The 15,661-nt window shown below is 45.7% G+C and overlaps 1 protein-coding gene across 2 annotated transcripts; it reads left to right on the top strand.

The window, feature by feature from the left end:
- Positions 1-2,603: 2,603 nt before the first annotated feature.
- pkma (pyruvate kinase M1/2a) lies at positions 2,604-15,406 on the top strand. 2 transcript variants are annotated; one of them, XM_010878993.4, is made up of 11 exons: positions 2,604-2,723; positions 7,955-8,133; positions 8,249-8,340; positions 9,820-9,951; positions 10,149-10,335; positions 10,452-10,722; positions 11,041-11,191; positions 11,333-11,485; positions 13,185-13,351; positions 14,089-14,270; positions 14,384-15,406. In XM_010878993.4, exons 2-11 carry the CDS (start codon positions 7,977-7,979, stop codon positions 14,488-14,490), a joined length of 1,599 nt encoding a protein of 532 aa, XP_010877295.1. In that variant the 5' UTR covers positions 2,604-2,723; positions 7,955-7,976; the 3' UTR covers positions 14,491-15,406. The 2 variants fall into 2 exon arrangements, with proteins under 2 accessions (XP_010877295.1, XP_010877286.1); XM_010878984.4 differs by lacking the exon at positions 13,185-13,351 and adding an exon at positions 12,713-12,879.
- The last annotated feature ends 255 nt before the right edge of the window (positions 15,407-15,661 follow it).

Genomic DNA, 15,661 nt, shown 5'->3' with positions numbered 1-15,661 from the left:
CATCTATAGATTCATCCTTAATACATATTCTGTAAAATAACCATCATCATTAAGCAGCTACAGTCACTGCATGAAAAGGCTTGTTTCAGAGTGTCCATACAAGTACAATACAAGTGCCATACAAATCGTTGTAATGATGAGAAGTATAAGGCCAGTATGGAGAAACTGCGATATAAAAAAGATTTTAACCAATCTTAACAAGTCAGCTCTGTACATTTCTGGAAACACCTGGATCTTTGCACATGCAAATTACCTGTTAAAACGTGTGTTTTGTTCTCATTCTAATTTCCACAGTTAAACTCAGCAGGCAAATTAAAGTTTAAAAAGCAGTATATTTAGTGTTATTTTGGAACCACATTTGTTGTACTTTAGAACACTAAATAGTATTGAAATACACTGCTCAAAAAAATGAAAGGAGCACTTAATGATCACAGTATAACACAAAGTCAGTTCAACTTTAGGGACATCAATCTGTCCAGTTAGGAAGCATAAGCGATTGTTAATCAATGTCACCTGTTTTGGTGCAAATTAAAGTAACAACAGGTGCACTGGAGAGGCAACAGCAAGACAACCCCCAAAAAGGGAACGGTTTTACAGGTGGTGGCCACAGAAAATGGCTCTCACTTCATACTTCCTGACTGATTCTTCTCTAGTTTTGTGTATTGCTAGTGTCCTTGTCACTACTGGTAGCATGAGGTGGGACCTGCACCCCATTCAAGTTGCACAGGAAGTCCAGCTCCTCCAGGATGGCACATTCATACATGCCATCGCAAGGAGATTTGCTGTGTCTCCCAGTACAGTCTCAAGAGCATGGAGGAGATACCAGGAGAGAGGCCGTTATATGAGGAAATCAGGACAGGGCCGTAGAAGGGCATCAACCCAGCAGCAGGACCGGTATCTGCTCCTTTGTGTGAGGATGAACAGGAGGAGCACAGCCAAAGCCCTACAAAATGACCTCCAGCGGGCTACTGGTGTGCATGTTTCTGACCAAACTATCAGAAAAATACTCCTTGAGGGCCTGACGTCCTCTAGTGGGACCTGTGCTCACAGCTCAGCACCATGCAGCTTGATTGGCATACAGCAGAGAATACCAAAATTGTCAGGTCTGCCATTGGCGCTCTTCTCTTCACAGATGAGAGCACATGTGACAGACATGAAAGAATCTGGAGATGCTGTGGTGAACATTATGCTGCCTGTGACATCATCCAGAATGACCGGTTTGGTGGTGGGTCGGTGAATGGTCTGGGGAGGTTAGCCAACGGTAGCTGACTGCTGTAAGGTACCGGGATGAAATCCTCAGGCCCATTATCAGACCTTACACTTGTGTAGTGGGCCATGGGTTCCTCCTGGTGCAGGACAATACCCGGCCTCATGTGGCCAGAGTGTATAGGCAGTTCCTGGATGACGAAGGCATTGATGCCATTGACTGGCCCTCACATTCCCCAGACCTGAATCCAATTGAGAATCTCTGGGATGTTATGTATCACTGCTTCCGCCGCCGCCAAGTATGCGCCAGACTGTCCAGGAGCTCACTGATGCCCTGATCCAGGTCTGGGAGGAGATCCAGGACACCATCCGCCGTCTTATCAGGAGCATGCCCAAATGTTGTCGGGAGTGCATACCGGCATGTGGGGCCATGCACACTACTGAACGACACTATGAGTTGCTGTGAGGAAATTCACGCAAGTTGGAACAGCCTGTGTTTTCAATTGTTCACTTTGATTTTTGGTTTGAGTTTGAATCCAGCAATGAAATAATTTTAACACACTAACATATATAGAGTAAACTACATTGTTTAAAAATAGTATTTCAAGTACAACAAATGTGGTTCCAAAATAATACACAAAATATACTACTTTTTTACTTGGGCAAAAAGCAATATTGTAAGTTTATCTTTCTTTGAGTTATTATAAAAGAAAAAAGTGAAAGCAAGAATTATAGATAATAAAGTTATGTCTAAATGTTGTTTGTTTTTGGAAGACCATATCAATTTTGATAAGGGTGATCATGTGACTGTTAGTGTGTTTGTGTGTGTGTGAGCCTGTCTGTGTGTGTGTCACCACATATCTACTGTAAATCCAGGTGAACATTACAAGAACGTACTGATGAAGGCTGATTTCAGAAAGTGACGCGGGAGTGAAAAGGATTATGGTGCATCCCATGAAGCACCGCGGTATCAATGATGTTCAATGTCTTGTAGTGACTCTTTTTTGTGATTTTCACATTACTAATATAATGGGCCTATATTTACGAAACTATTTCGATTACACATTGTGACTGAGTAAAGTGTGAAAGAAATAAAAGACAATAAATTATGACGCTATGGTACCCATTCCGATTAGATGTTCCAGAGTCACATGTTCGCCCCATACTACTCTGTTGCTTCTCAGATTCCTGATTGGGCATCGGGGTCACCGCATCACCACGCATTCATTGTTTAATTTTATGAAACATTCCCCGTGGTTTATTGTTACAACACGTAGATTTGCGTTTATTGACAAATGCCATATTAGAAAATATAGATTAATACATTTTGAATATCCGTGAATCATTTAAACTAACGGAATCGATTAAATTGTATTAAGCGGACTACTTTATTTCGGATGGATACATGATGTATCGGTTAAAATGAGTTCCGGTTACTTTGAGAGATCACCTTGAGCCTCTGCGTGTTATAGAGGCAGCAACATCAGTGCTAGCAGTTGTTCAGTAGCGAAGATAAGGTGAGTATCGTAACGAGTGCTCTACTGCAGTTGACGAATAATATTAGCTGTGTCGTACATTCTCATTTCTTGTGTTGCAAGCTGGTGTCTGTAGAGTAGTGGCATTGCTATTTGTCTAAGCAAGGATGCTTTTTTTTTTTACCTCCATTATCGAATTGTATATCTACTCCTTTTTCGTACGATATCACTAATTCTAACGTTATTGGCCACTTGGAACCATCTATAAAAATCTATTGCGTTTAATGTTGCTGTATCTATCCATTGCTAGTCGTGAAAAGAACGGTGTCGTTTGTCCGTAAGGGAGGCTGCTTTTATCCTATTAACAATTCACACAGGAGGGAGAATTTTTAGAGAGGCATTGTATTTAGGGTTTTCTGTCTTCTCGCTTACTAGCTATTTACAAAATAATAAAACTGTATTGAAAGGGATGCGAATGATAAACTTGAGTTTGTACCTCTTCCTGCCTCGCGTGGTGGGTGCGGTTGCGCGATGAACTTGGCATTCCATTGGCTAGTTCATCATCGTGATGCCTCAAGTTTGAGAAAATGTGACGCAGCGATGTAAACGTGACATGTGGCGCATCAGCCAACGCTATATCCTGCAAACGAATGTTAAGATGTAATTTTAATACAATCCGTTTCATAAATCGATTATAAGCAAACTTTTTTGCATTGTGGCAGACGGTGTTACTTGTGTTGCTAATTCGAGGATCAGTTTGCATCTTGGTCCTTGCTCCTTTGGTCTGATGTGCTTTTGTTGTAATAGTACCGGTTGGCACGGTTTTACTGCAGTAAGTGGCCTGTGGTTCTTTACTTAATGGTTACTGCATCGGTTTTATCGTGCTTGGCTTACTCAGACAAGGCATTCAACTTTGCCATGATTTTATGCATTTCATTTATACAATGCCTAGTGTGTCAAAACTATTGACCTTAAAACCAGTTCTAAAGCTTTATTAATTGTGAACCTATAACCAGGGACTGATTTAGACCTGGGACACCAGGTGTGCAATTAATGATGAGCTAGGTCAAGGTAATACCTTAGTGTTAGGGTATGAGTTACCTTGCTCTCCTGGCACAGAATATGCCAAATTCAGAGTCGTTATAACAAATGGAGAAAGTTATATTGTTTGACCTAATGTATTAACAAAATGAACTCTTTGAAGGCCTGATAAACCAATGTGCACCATTTAAGTCATTTACCACTTACTCCTTTTGGCTACTGATTGGAATTGTTTTGGGTGGATGTGCGGGCCTCACAACCTGGATCAATGCCCCAAACTGCTGGCTAACAAACAAGGTTCAGTTCTCCTCCTGTCTGCTACGCCAGGGAGTCTCAGCCATTATGTAACTGATTCTTCCGGTGAGTGTAGTAGGACACAAGCCACCCTGGCTGTATAATTTACACAGCAATTGCCAGGTCACTGCAGGGAGCCAGCTATTTTGGCCTGGCTAAGTCACATTGTCTGAGTAGGTAAGGAATCCTGTTATTACTGGGGAGAGGAAGGAGGGGCTAGGCAATAGTATGGGGTGCTATGACTCAACATGGAACCTCTTGTAGCAATGACTTGCTTTATCATCTTGGCCTAGTGTATGTCAGTTCCCTGTCCCCCAGGCTGCATCGTACCTAGAGAACTGGGCTGGATGAATGTAGAATGCAGGCCTCACATTGAACGTCTGCAGTCCTTCAGCATGGTTACGTTTAGTCACTTCCTTCTGTAACTTTCCAGAGTGTTGAATCTCATGCAACACTCAACTGCACAGGAAGTATGACCTGACTGCTGAATGAGAAGTCTGAATCTCCATGGTGAAAACCCCACCAATTCCTGACTCATTCTGCACATCGTTTTCCTACTCAACTGCCACTGAAAGTTGAGTCAGAATGAGAAGCTGTGTGTGTGTGTGGTCCTGCTGCAGTGTTAAAGGGTGTGGCCCTACAGACTGCAGTTTGGCCCAAGACTGATGGTGTGCCTCCCATGAGGTCTGGTAACCTTGGCTCTGGTGAAGTCTGGCACATTGAGTCTGGCTGTGGCTACAAGTAATGTGCCCCACAAGGCTGCGGCAGAACTGCTGTGTGATACGGTGCGGAATGCCACAGAACTCAACCCGATGTTCTGACTGCTGCCCCCCCATGGCGGTATGTGGTACTACTCGGTATTACCCTGTGTATTATTTGGTCTCTCTGCCCCACATGTCCCAGCTCTCAGGGTAGTATGACACAGTGATGGCTGTGAGGCCGGTGTTGCGTGGTAAACTGGCGGGCTTCAACATCGCAAAGATTTCCAGAGCGCTAGGCTCGTGCCACAGACTTCAAAGCCTGGGCTCTGTGCGCTGCAACACGTCTTCCTCAGTGGAGAGAAGAGGATTTATTCCTGAGCCATGCTTAGGCATGACAGTCACTCCAGAAGTCCCTGCCTATCCAGTTCGCTCTGCCACCGCGCTTCCCGCTCCGCTCTGCCGAGGGTCACGCACACTGGGGTTCCCCTGGAGGTCTGTGGTTGCGACGTGCCTCTACGTCCCCAGGAGGAACAGGCTGGTCCGCTGGGGGTAGGTGGTGTCACGTGGCTGGGTCATTGGAGCGCGGTGGATACGGCTTCTCTCTGAAGGTCATAAGTGTAGGATTCTAGGCTCCTATTATGTGTTGTCATGGCTGCTCCCAGAAGGAGGGGGGGAGGTCTTGAAAGGCAGGAAGAGAGCTGCTGTTAGAAGGGAATTCACTGGTTAACATCAATGGTGACTGTCTTATGAACCGGTCTCCTGGCCTGACTCCTTTCGTTCAGTCTATCAGCAGCCATGGTTCAGGTATTGACTTCCAGTCAGTGATGTGCTACAGTCCTGTGGTATTTTGGGTTTTTCTGAGGGAGTAGTCTTGGTCATGTCAGGACTGCATTGGGTGTGGGATGGTTCAGTCCAAATTACAATTGATTTGTGGGCTAGGGCTTTGTTCAGTTTACTTAGCAATGGTTGCCCTCTATCATGTGAACTGAGGCCTAAGGGTAGGATAGCCTGTTCTGACTTTGCCCTTGTTGTTGCCCTGTACCATGATGTTGCCTTTGTGGTGTTTACAGTGGACATAAGATCGTTTCTGCAGGCTGCTGTGTTCTGCAGTTAATCTGGGCCTTGTTTCAGCTTAGTTCAGCAGCCTGTCTGGGGCTGCCCCTGGCATCATACTGTGGCCTCTTCAGTCTGGAGTGAGGATGTGACTACACTCACGTACAACATGGGCTGCTTCTCCAAGGTCTGGCAGCGTGATGTCACAGTGCTGTTAGGTTCTTGGTTTTCCTGGCATGCTTTGGCTGGGTTCTGTCACCATGCATTTACACTCTAAAGCCAATGAGCTGTGCTGCCCTGAAGAATAGCCTGCCCTAAATGAGTACCCCAGAGGTGAATCTATAGCCTGCTGAGGTTTTGGGGTGCAGTATACAACAACTTAGTTTTTTTTCTTTTTTTTTTAAATCCCCGTCTTATGTAATTCAACTTGTCTATGCTAGATCTTATTTGGGAGCATGTGCTTTGCTGTAAGCAGGTGTACTGTGAAGGACAAGCTCCGTCCAGGTGCGTGCCACAGATAATCCCTTCTTTTATAAGTAGTTGACATCTTAGAAGTCCATCAGATTACTGAAACTGGCCTCTGAAACAAGCACAGGTAAAAAAAGATGGAGCCAAACGGGATGCTAGTGAATTACATTATCAAATACTTTGTGCCTGTTAACCTGTTAGCTTTTGTTCAAGTTTCAACAATATAATTAGGGGACGTGTTCTTTCTCATCTGTAGCCTGAAAACTGTGCTGCAGACTAAATGTTTAGGAACGATTCAGTGTGGGTTGCTGAAATGACACTTCCTCCATATATTTGAATAATATGCTTGGGCTGGTGACATGACATGTTGTGATCCAATCACTTGTTGGTGTCTGGGCTGGTAGTGTTGTATAAAGGCCCCCCCCCCCCCCCCCCCCATAACACCCGACAGTGCCAGTACACATCGCCACATTCCTGGGTTATGTAACTAAGCCAGCCACCAGATCCCCGGGCTGTTCCACTACTTGATGTGGCAGACTGCAGAGATGACTCAGACCCCATACTTTCAATGGAGTGATTTTATGCTAATGTGGGCGCCAGCATTTTGTTTCCACTATAAATTTGGTACCAAGGACTTAAGGAGGGGGTCATGTGGGGGAGGGAGGAGTAAACTATCAACACGATTTGGCTGTCTCTACCTGTAAAGTACGAAGCATTCTTTTTCTGGTTGTAAAATAAACAATAACGCCTTGCTCAGTTTTCTAATACTGCATTTGAACTTATGTAATAAAACGCATGTCTTCAACTCTTGTGACCGGCTCTTTTGTCACCTAAAACTTGTGACACTGCAACTAAACCAGTTTAAGTGTTATCAAAACGATCTTTAATAGAAGGATTTGCTTCCCTGTACAGTTGCTTCATTTTCTTTATTTTATCAGGGATCTGTTTGTTAGATGTGATGAAAACCATTATGAGAAGCCTAAAGCAAACGATCGCCATTCGAATATAACATGCCATGTTTTCACACCACGTAACGCATCAATCTGCAAACCCCACCCTAAGTCCTAAAGTCTGGGGCTTGGCACCAAGTGAGAGCCGGGCTACTCGGCTATGGCCTAGTGGCCGACTGACCCTGGCCCGAGTGGAAACAGAAAAATCTGGACTTTAGGGTGAAACACCAGTGTCTGGCACCAGTGGAAACACGGCAGAATAGAAGTTACCTCAGTGACTGTTGGCTTTAATAAGCTGCCCTAATTTCTTTGAGGATTTGGCCTGGACTACAGTGAGTTCAGGACCTGTCATGATAGAAGGGTACTAAAAGGAAGGCTTGACTTTTGAGCATGAGAAACTTGGATTAACTCACTGAACAGCAGTTTAATGTGTTATATGATAATCATTGGGTCTATGGTGCAGGATGGCTGCCAGCAGGAAAGGGCTTCAATCACACTTCCTGTTTTTTCAGCTGTAGTCTTTTGAAAATCTTCAATGTACAAACAATTATTTGCACAACCTTCAGTTAAAAAAAAATCTCTACTGTTTCAAGAAGCTGTGGGCTAATTTAACACAATGGCTTCACAAATCAATGTGTTCCTCTGGTCATAAAGCAGTCGGGCAGATAACCTTGTGGCTTTTAATAATATTTTATATAAACTTCAAGTGAATAATTTAACTGCTTTTAGTACCTGCTTCATAACTGCTGTTTTCTCACTCCTCCAGGACTTCCTCAAATTCTGCCATCATGCCTGGTACAAAATCTGAAGACTTGGGCTCTGCCTTCGTCCAGACGCAGCAGCTGGGCGCTGCCATGGCCGACACCTTTCTGGAGCACATGTGTCTGCTGGACATCGACTCGGAGCCCACCACCGCCCGCAACACCGGCATCATCTGTACCATCGGTCAGTGGCCTGGCGCTCAGCCGCGATGACGGCAGGTCGCGGCTGTGACGGTGTCTGTGTCGAATGTACATTTTGCCTTCTGTTATTGCTAATGTTCGAACCCAACCTCTAACAGGGCCCGCTTCTCGCTCTGTGGACATGCTGAAGGAGATGATCAAGTCCGGGATGAACATTGCTCGCATGAACTTCTCTCATGGATCTCACGAGGTGGGTGACTGCTGTGGAGGATGAGGGCCACCCACTGCTAAACATTCTGGGTCGGTCTCTTAGTGCGGGTGAGGCAGGTTGGAAGTGATCTCCCAAGATGCTCTCTGTTTATGATTGAATTTATATCAGGTCTTGTGTTATGAAAACACGTCACTGCTTTTCTTTCCTAGAAACTTTGCCCAAAATTGGAACCCCGTCTAACTAGGTCTTCATCAGCCAATAAACACTTGAAAATAGACATTTGCTCAATAAGCTTAGTATAGCGACAGTAATCTCTCACTTCACCCCAGGTGTCCTGTGTGCCCAGGTACCAATCACCACATGATGTTGATTTGGCGCAGCTGAGTTGCAAACTGCGGTGACCTGGGCCATAAATGGGCAGTTAAACTTGTTCCTTGTTATAAGGTGGTCTAGGCTGTTTAGCTTCTTGTATGTGGCTGCTCATACTAGAATGGTTTGAATGCGGTTTGTATTTCATGAAATGCCAGCAGTACTGCTCAAATTCCTACCACATTATTTTATTTAGCTAAATATACTGTCTCCCTCACTCCCATAGAATGGAATCACTCAATACAGGCTGTCTTGGAATGTTGGTTCCAGACCAAGCTCTAGACAAACAAGCTTCCATTTCTGATAGGGCTGGGCAATATTTTAATTATATTTGAACTTGACTGGTGCCTGGGTCTGCTGTCTCCAATTGACTTGTGCTCAGCACATTCCTTTTCCATGAATTATTTTTTTTAATCAATGCTTGGATTTACATGTTACTGGAAAGTGTTCCAGTAACATGTAAATCCAGCTGGGTGTGGACTGTCCACCTAGCAGGTTGGCAGTTCCCATTGATTTCAGTGTCCCATGTATGACTCTGCAGTGTAACTGGGTGTGGCTTCCTGGTTAGATCAGGTTACCCAGGTGGAGAACTGGTGTATTAGGCAGCTGGCTTGAGGGAAACTAGGACTAACAGATGACCTATGACTGATAGCTTTTATGTAAAAAAAAATTGGCCTGATTCCAAGTGTGATATCTGGACTGGTAGGTTGACCTAGCGCTTTGTAATCAAGGGTATCTTGAGTAGATTTGAAGGTCACTAATCTGTGGACAAGGTCTCATTAACAACAATCAAGTTTATAACTGATAAAGAGTGTTGTATACATGGGGATGGGCAGGGGCATTGACAACACATATACTCCAGTCAATCCAAGGGGCGCTTGGCATGGTATATTGTTAGATTAACATTTGATGTTGTCATGGAACCTGTCTAGACTCTGTCATTTCCTTGGTGTCATCGCTCATTCATGACCCATGGTCCGTAGTTAGATGTTATCTTACTGGCCTTTTAGCTGAATGTTTCATTGTGATCCACACTCTGTTAAAAGCCAATGCCATGACCTACCTCATGTCATTGAAATGAAGCATAATGGTCTGGCTGAAATGGTTGCTTTAGCGTTTGTGTTCAACTGATGGCCTCTTATTTCACAGTACCACAAGGAGACTATCAAGAATGTCCGTGAGGCCTGTGAGAGCTTCGAACCTGGCAGCATCCACTATCGACCCATTGCCATTGCTCTGGACACCAAGGGACCTGAGATCAGAACTGGACTCATCAAGGGCGTGAGTAGAACCAGCGTTCCAGCACAAGACTGACCCAAAGTTTGCTAGAGACTATGCATTGGTTTTGTGCAGAAAAAGATCCATCTTCCTATACCAAATCCAGGGCGAAACAGTCGGGTATATGGAATGTCAATGTGATGGAGGTTTTTCATAATGTCACTACTTATTGAGACTTCTGTTCTTGTCCTGTGTGTCAGAGCGGCACATCTGAGGTGGAGCTGAAGAAGGGCAACATGATCAAGCTGACCCTGGACGATGCCTACCAGGAGAACTGCGATGAGGACACCCTGTGGCTGGACTACAAGAACATCACCAATGTGGTGGAGACTGGCAGCAAGATCTACATCGACGACGGCCTCATCTCCCTCCAGGTCAAGGAGATCGGTGAGTCCTCCTATAGCCACGTACGACTCCCTGCTGGGTTCAGAATGGTGTAGACTTGATATTCCATTTGTGGTGTTGAGCTGACCAAGGATTCGGCTGGTGATCTGTGTTCCCAGGTAATGACTTCCTGATGTGTGAGATTGAGAACGGAGGGACACTGGGCAGTAAGAAGGGGGTGAACCTGCCCGGTGCTGCTGTAGACCTGCCTGCTGTGTCTCAGAAGGACATCTCCGATCTGCAGTTCGGCGTGGAGCAGGGAGTCGACATGGTGTTCGCTTCCTTCATCCGTAAAGCAGCCGACGTGCACGCTGTCAGGGAGGTGCTCGGGGAGAAGGGGAAGAACATCAAGATCATCTCCAAGCTGGAGAATCACGAGGGCGTACGCAGGTCTGTGACAAATGAACAAATTTTTTAACTGGTGTACAGAATGTTAATGTTAGTTGTAGATGGTAACATGATGCCATACGTTCTCACATTGTGACATTTTTACATTGGCTGGTTGCATCAGATACGAATTGCTGTTCCTGTTTCAACAGGTTCTCCAATTTGCAGGCATTTGTAAATCGCATGCATAGCTTGCTAATAATGTAAAGTTTTAGTCATATTTGTCACTTATCCAGAGTGACTTGTTGAATGTAAGATTTTTTTTAATGGCAAATCACCAAAGGGACATGTCAAGTTGTAAAATGGTAAATCTACATGCAGGTTTGATGAGATCATGGAAGCCAGTGATGGCATCATGGTGGCCCGTGGAGACCTGGGCATTGAGATCCCTACAGAGAAGGTTTTCCTGGCCCAGAAGATGATGATTGGCCGCTGTAACAGAGCCGGCAAGCCAATCACCTGCGCCACACAGGTCTGTTTACTTGGAACTGTTTAGGTTGTTTACTCAAGTTGGTCACTTTCCTTAGTCCAAAAGCAATTTTTACTTTGTGTGACATGGTTTCAAACTGTGTGGTAGGATGTCTTTCACACTGTGGCTTACTGCTTCCTACAGATGTTGGAAAGCATGATCAAGAAGCCCCGCCCCACCCGCGCTGAAGGCAGTGATGTGGCCAATGCCGTGCTGGATGGAGCCGACTGCATCATGCTGAGTGGAGAGACTGCCAAGGGAGACTACCCCCTGGAGGCTGTCCGCACACAGCACATGGTGAGAGACGGGGGGACTCCTCACAACCCGAGTGGCACTAGACCTGACCTGGGCCCGCTTTCCCCATGTCTATGGGTTCAGAAGTGTTTTAACTCATTAAAATGCACAGTTGGAACGTTGCACACTTAGGCCTAGTCATGAATGGACATGTACATTTGATTAGCACTAAATTTAATGTTTCCTTCTAAATCTGATATTGGCTCTTATGCGGTTATCTGCTATTGTAGTCTTTTTCTTAATTTGCTGAGGTTATAAAGATACAGAACACATTCATCTGTTTAGCCAATATCTGTGTGACGTGATACTTGAAGGTCAAGATAACCTAATGCACTTGACTGGTCAAGTATAACCCATTACATTTCTGAACTTAGCCTTAATGCTTTGGGGAAACCGGGCCCTGAGTTGCCCAGAACTATCAGTCATGCTGTGGAGGGAATTATTTTCTCATTGTGCTTTCATGCCTTTATGAATCTATGCAGTGTCTGTCAGGGTCAGCTAAAGTGACATAGGTTCTGCCAGTTTAATGGCCTGTAATGATCTAGAGTATTTGGTGGCACACTTGGTTTATCAGGAGAGGGGCTATATGAGTTTAAAATACGTCTGAGGCTGTCCTCTTGCTGCTCAGGCCTTCATAAGGCTGACTTCCACTGCCCCTGCTGAATCACCCTGAACTCAGGGTGGTGTGACTGCAGACATTTGCTTGTTATCTGACTGGAGCAATACATCCTTTACACTCGTACACCTTTATCCCTTCTGTCCTTTAGAAAGTTACACTCTGACTAACTACAAACCGCTTGTTTTCATTGTCTGTCTTTTTCCCCTGTGTTTCTTGGGGCTTTGAAAGCATTTCTTAAATGCCCTCTGTCTTCCTAACCTGTGACTGCAAGGCGTGCATGTTAGAACACTAATTGGCCTCTTCTGCTCATAAAACCTCAACAGCCAACTAGTTTCAAGGTAGCTAGGTCAGTGATGTGTTGTAATGGAATGCAAGACAGGCCGTAAAGTTCCCATGGGGATCATAAAAGTAGTTGGGAGTGTTTTTGTGACGTGGCTGTGTGGTCAGAAACCCATAAGATGTTTTAAACATGTACGTTTTGTTTTTGTCTCACTAAACTTCACCTAAAACCTCCATTTACTCTTGTCTCCCTTTCTCTCCTCATCCTTTTTCACCCGGTCTGCCTTTGCGTTCTCCCTGTCCGCGGTGCCTCTTGCGCCCGCCTGCGGTAGATCGCCCGCGAGGCCGAGGCAGCAATGTTCCACCGGCAGGTGTTCGAGGACCTGCGCCGTGCGGCCCCGCACTCCACCGACCCGGCCGAGGCAATCGCCATCGGCGCCGTAGAGGCCTCCTTTAAGATCTTGGCCTCTGCGTTCATTGTGCTCACTAACTCCGGCAGGTAGGCGGGTGGCCACGGCAGGGCTGGTTTGGGCCGGGACGGGAGCCAGAGTAGGGAGAGACAGGGACTGACTGGGAGGGCTGCAGCGCACGTTTACCAGTCCTCACGGTCAAACCGGCTATAAGGCCAAGCTGAATGGAACCGGGCCCATAATTGGCATTGTCTGGCTCAACAATTGGCTAACCCCCCCCACTAAACAGACCAGGACTGTGTCAGCGTCGGCTGTGGTTTTCTGGTTGCGAGGCATGCCTCGCGGTGCTGTGACAGAGTGTAACCCCCCCCCTGCCTCGGGCCCACACGCTCAGATCGCCCGGGAAGCCGAGGCCGCCACCTTCCACAGGCAGCTGTTCGAGGAGCTGCGGCGCAGCAGCAAGCTGACTAGGGATCCGTCCGAGGCCGTGGCGGTTGGCGCCGTGGAGGCCTCTTTCAAGTGCTGTGCTAGCGCCATCATCGTGTTGACCAAGAGCGGCAGGTAAGAGGGGACGAGGAGAGGGGCAGGTGGCAGGTGGCAGGTAAGATCTGTAGAGCACACCCCTCAGTCTACATCCTTTCTCCTCATTGGCGTGGTCCCAGGAGGAGGTCCGTGTGTGCAGAGTGCTTGTGTGGTGTTTCAGGGTGGGTGGAGATAGCCAGGTGAATAATGGGTGGGTGTAACATCTGATTGGGGATGCACAGATGGGCTGTTGTCCAGCCTCTAACCTGAAAGCCCAGCTAATAATAGGACACTGCAATGAATTATGCAGTGTTCCCCCACAGCTTGGTGGCTTTTAGAGCAGTCAGTGAGCCCACGTTAACTGGTAGGTCATACGGTTTGTTGGGGTATTAAACACTGCAGCAAATCTAACTGGATTATAATTTTTTTTTCTAAGCTATTTCTAACCTCTGACCAATCTAGAGGGACTGTCTTTGCAACCCCATCAGATAATTAGCTGCTCAATTGTTTGACAGGATTCAATGTTAATTTTGTCTGTGTTCACATTAAGACCAGTCACTACATACTTGGCATGTTATTGAAATCCATAATTTGAGTTATGATTTGATTATGCCAAAACTTTGTCCTCTACTAATTCAAAGTTAAGATGTTCTAAATCTATAGCCTGGTTTCCTAATGTGTTTCATCAATATTTCCTGTCAGATTGTGTGTAGGGTTTATTCAAGTCAAAGTGCCAGTGTGTTTAGGCAGGAGTCAGAGCTGTTGTCTGTGTGCAGGTCAGCCCACCTGATCTCCCGGTACCGGCCCCGTGCCCCCATCATCGCTGTGACCCGTAGCGGCCAGACCGCCCGCCAGGCCCACCTGTACCGGGGCATCTTCCCAGTCTTCTACAACAAGCCCGCCCACGATGTCTGGGCCGAGGACGTCGACCTCAGGGTCAACTTTGCTATGGAAATGGGTGAGTCTGACTCCAAGGTTTTTTTTAATGAGCCGTAAGGTGTAGTCAGCTGGATTTATAAAGCCTTTGTCACGAAGTCCCAACTTAAAACGTCAAACCTGTGCTTTGTCCAGGTAAGGAGCGAGGATTCTTCAAGGAGGGAGACGCAGTGGTGGTCCTGACCGGCTGGCGTCCTGGTTCCGGTTACACCAACACCATGCGTGTGGTCCTGGTTCCCTGAATCCCCTGTCCTCCCTTCTGGACCACCCCCACACATCCATCCCTCTACTCTGACAGACTTGCCCGTCCCACAAGTCTTCCTTCCCAAGGGCTGGTCAGCGGCGATGACTTGTCCAATAGTTCTGTCCTCCCCTGTATCCCATTCTTCAGGACATCTGTATTTGCTCACCACCAGAAGTTGCTGTATGTATTCAAATGACCCATGAACAAGGCCGGGCATACTTGAGAGGCCGCTGTACTGTAATGGTTAAACTAGTTTACACCACACTCCTATAATAAAACACACATGCCTATAATGCGAACAAAATGGTAGTGTCTTTGTTTAAAGGAAACGGCTCATCTTTAAAGTCCTGTCAGTTCTAGCTGAGCCCCTTGTAGTTTTTCTGTGCACATTGTGTTCTGTATACCTGCTTTGCACTCAGTCTACTGTAGACAATGTTACGTTCTCTATTTATATTTGTGAGTTTTAGTTGTGGACATCCAACACTACTTATTTTGTCTAACCATAGAGATGCTGTGTTGGATGTTCAAGTTGCAGTTTTTTTGGATTAGTTACTTTTGTGTGGTGTAAAGTGTTTAGAAAGTTGTACATGTATTAGCTTAACTAAGTTGGCACTTAAGAACCACTGTCAGCTAATACATGGTTCTGAATTATGAATGCAGCACAGGGTTGTTCTAGGGGGACTGGAGGGGAGGACAAAGGGGTGTGGCGGACCTCCTTCTCGAACCCATTGGATGAGGTGGAGCCCTTTTGTTTTACTTCCTTCATTCTAATGCTTTTGTTCCAGTCTGTGGGTGACCTTGTGTGTAACTGTTCAACAGCTTCTTTGATCTGAGAGTGGAAGGTCTAACAATGTGTTCTGGGTGAATTTTCCTTCCTGACTGGATTTCAATCATTAAAAGAGATGAACATCTTTTTCCTGTCTTTTTTTGGTGAAACTAGCTTTAAAGGGGGCACAATGTAGAAGGCAATTTAAACTGTAACATCACTTGATTCTACCTACTCCCTTAATGAATGTAATTGTATTAGCTAGTCAGGGGTTGTACAAGGAGTCTGTAAAGTGAGTAGAGAAGACCAATCGACAAATTTAATAGGCAATAAAGTTTAAATAAGGAATTTCTCAGGCACTGAACAACTTGGTAACACTTAACATCAACTGCAGCTTTGTTCT

This window comes from Esox lucius, chromosome 2 (genome assembly GCF_011004845.1).
Source record: "Esox lucius isolate fEsoLuc1 chromosome 2, fEsoLuc1.pri, whole genome shotgun sequence".
Lineage (NCBI taxonomy): Eukaryota > Metazoa > Chordata > Actinopteri > Esociformes > Esocidae > Esox > Esox lucius.
This window is presented reverse-complemented; position numbering and strand designations above follow the sequence as displayed.

What these genes read in the sequence shown, in the direction of transcription:
- pkma (XM_010878993.4), top strand. Translation starts at nt 7,977, where the DNA reads ATGCCTGGTACAAAATCTGAAGACTTGGGCTCTGCCTTCGTCCAGACG. An exon ending in GAACTGGACTCATCAAGGGC is followed by an intron (nt 9,952 to 10,148) that starts GTGAGTAGAACC and finishes CCTGTGTGTCAG; the next exon opens with AGCGGCACATCTGAGGTGGA. An exon ending in CCTCCAGGTCAAGGAGATCG is followed by an intron (nt 10,336 to 10,451) that starts GTGAGTCCTCCT and finishes CTGTGTTCCCAG; the next exon opens with GTAATGACTTCCTGATGTGT.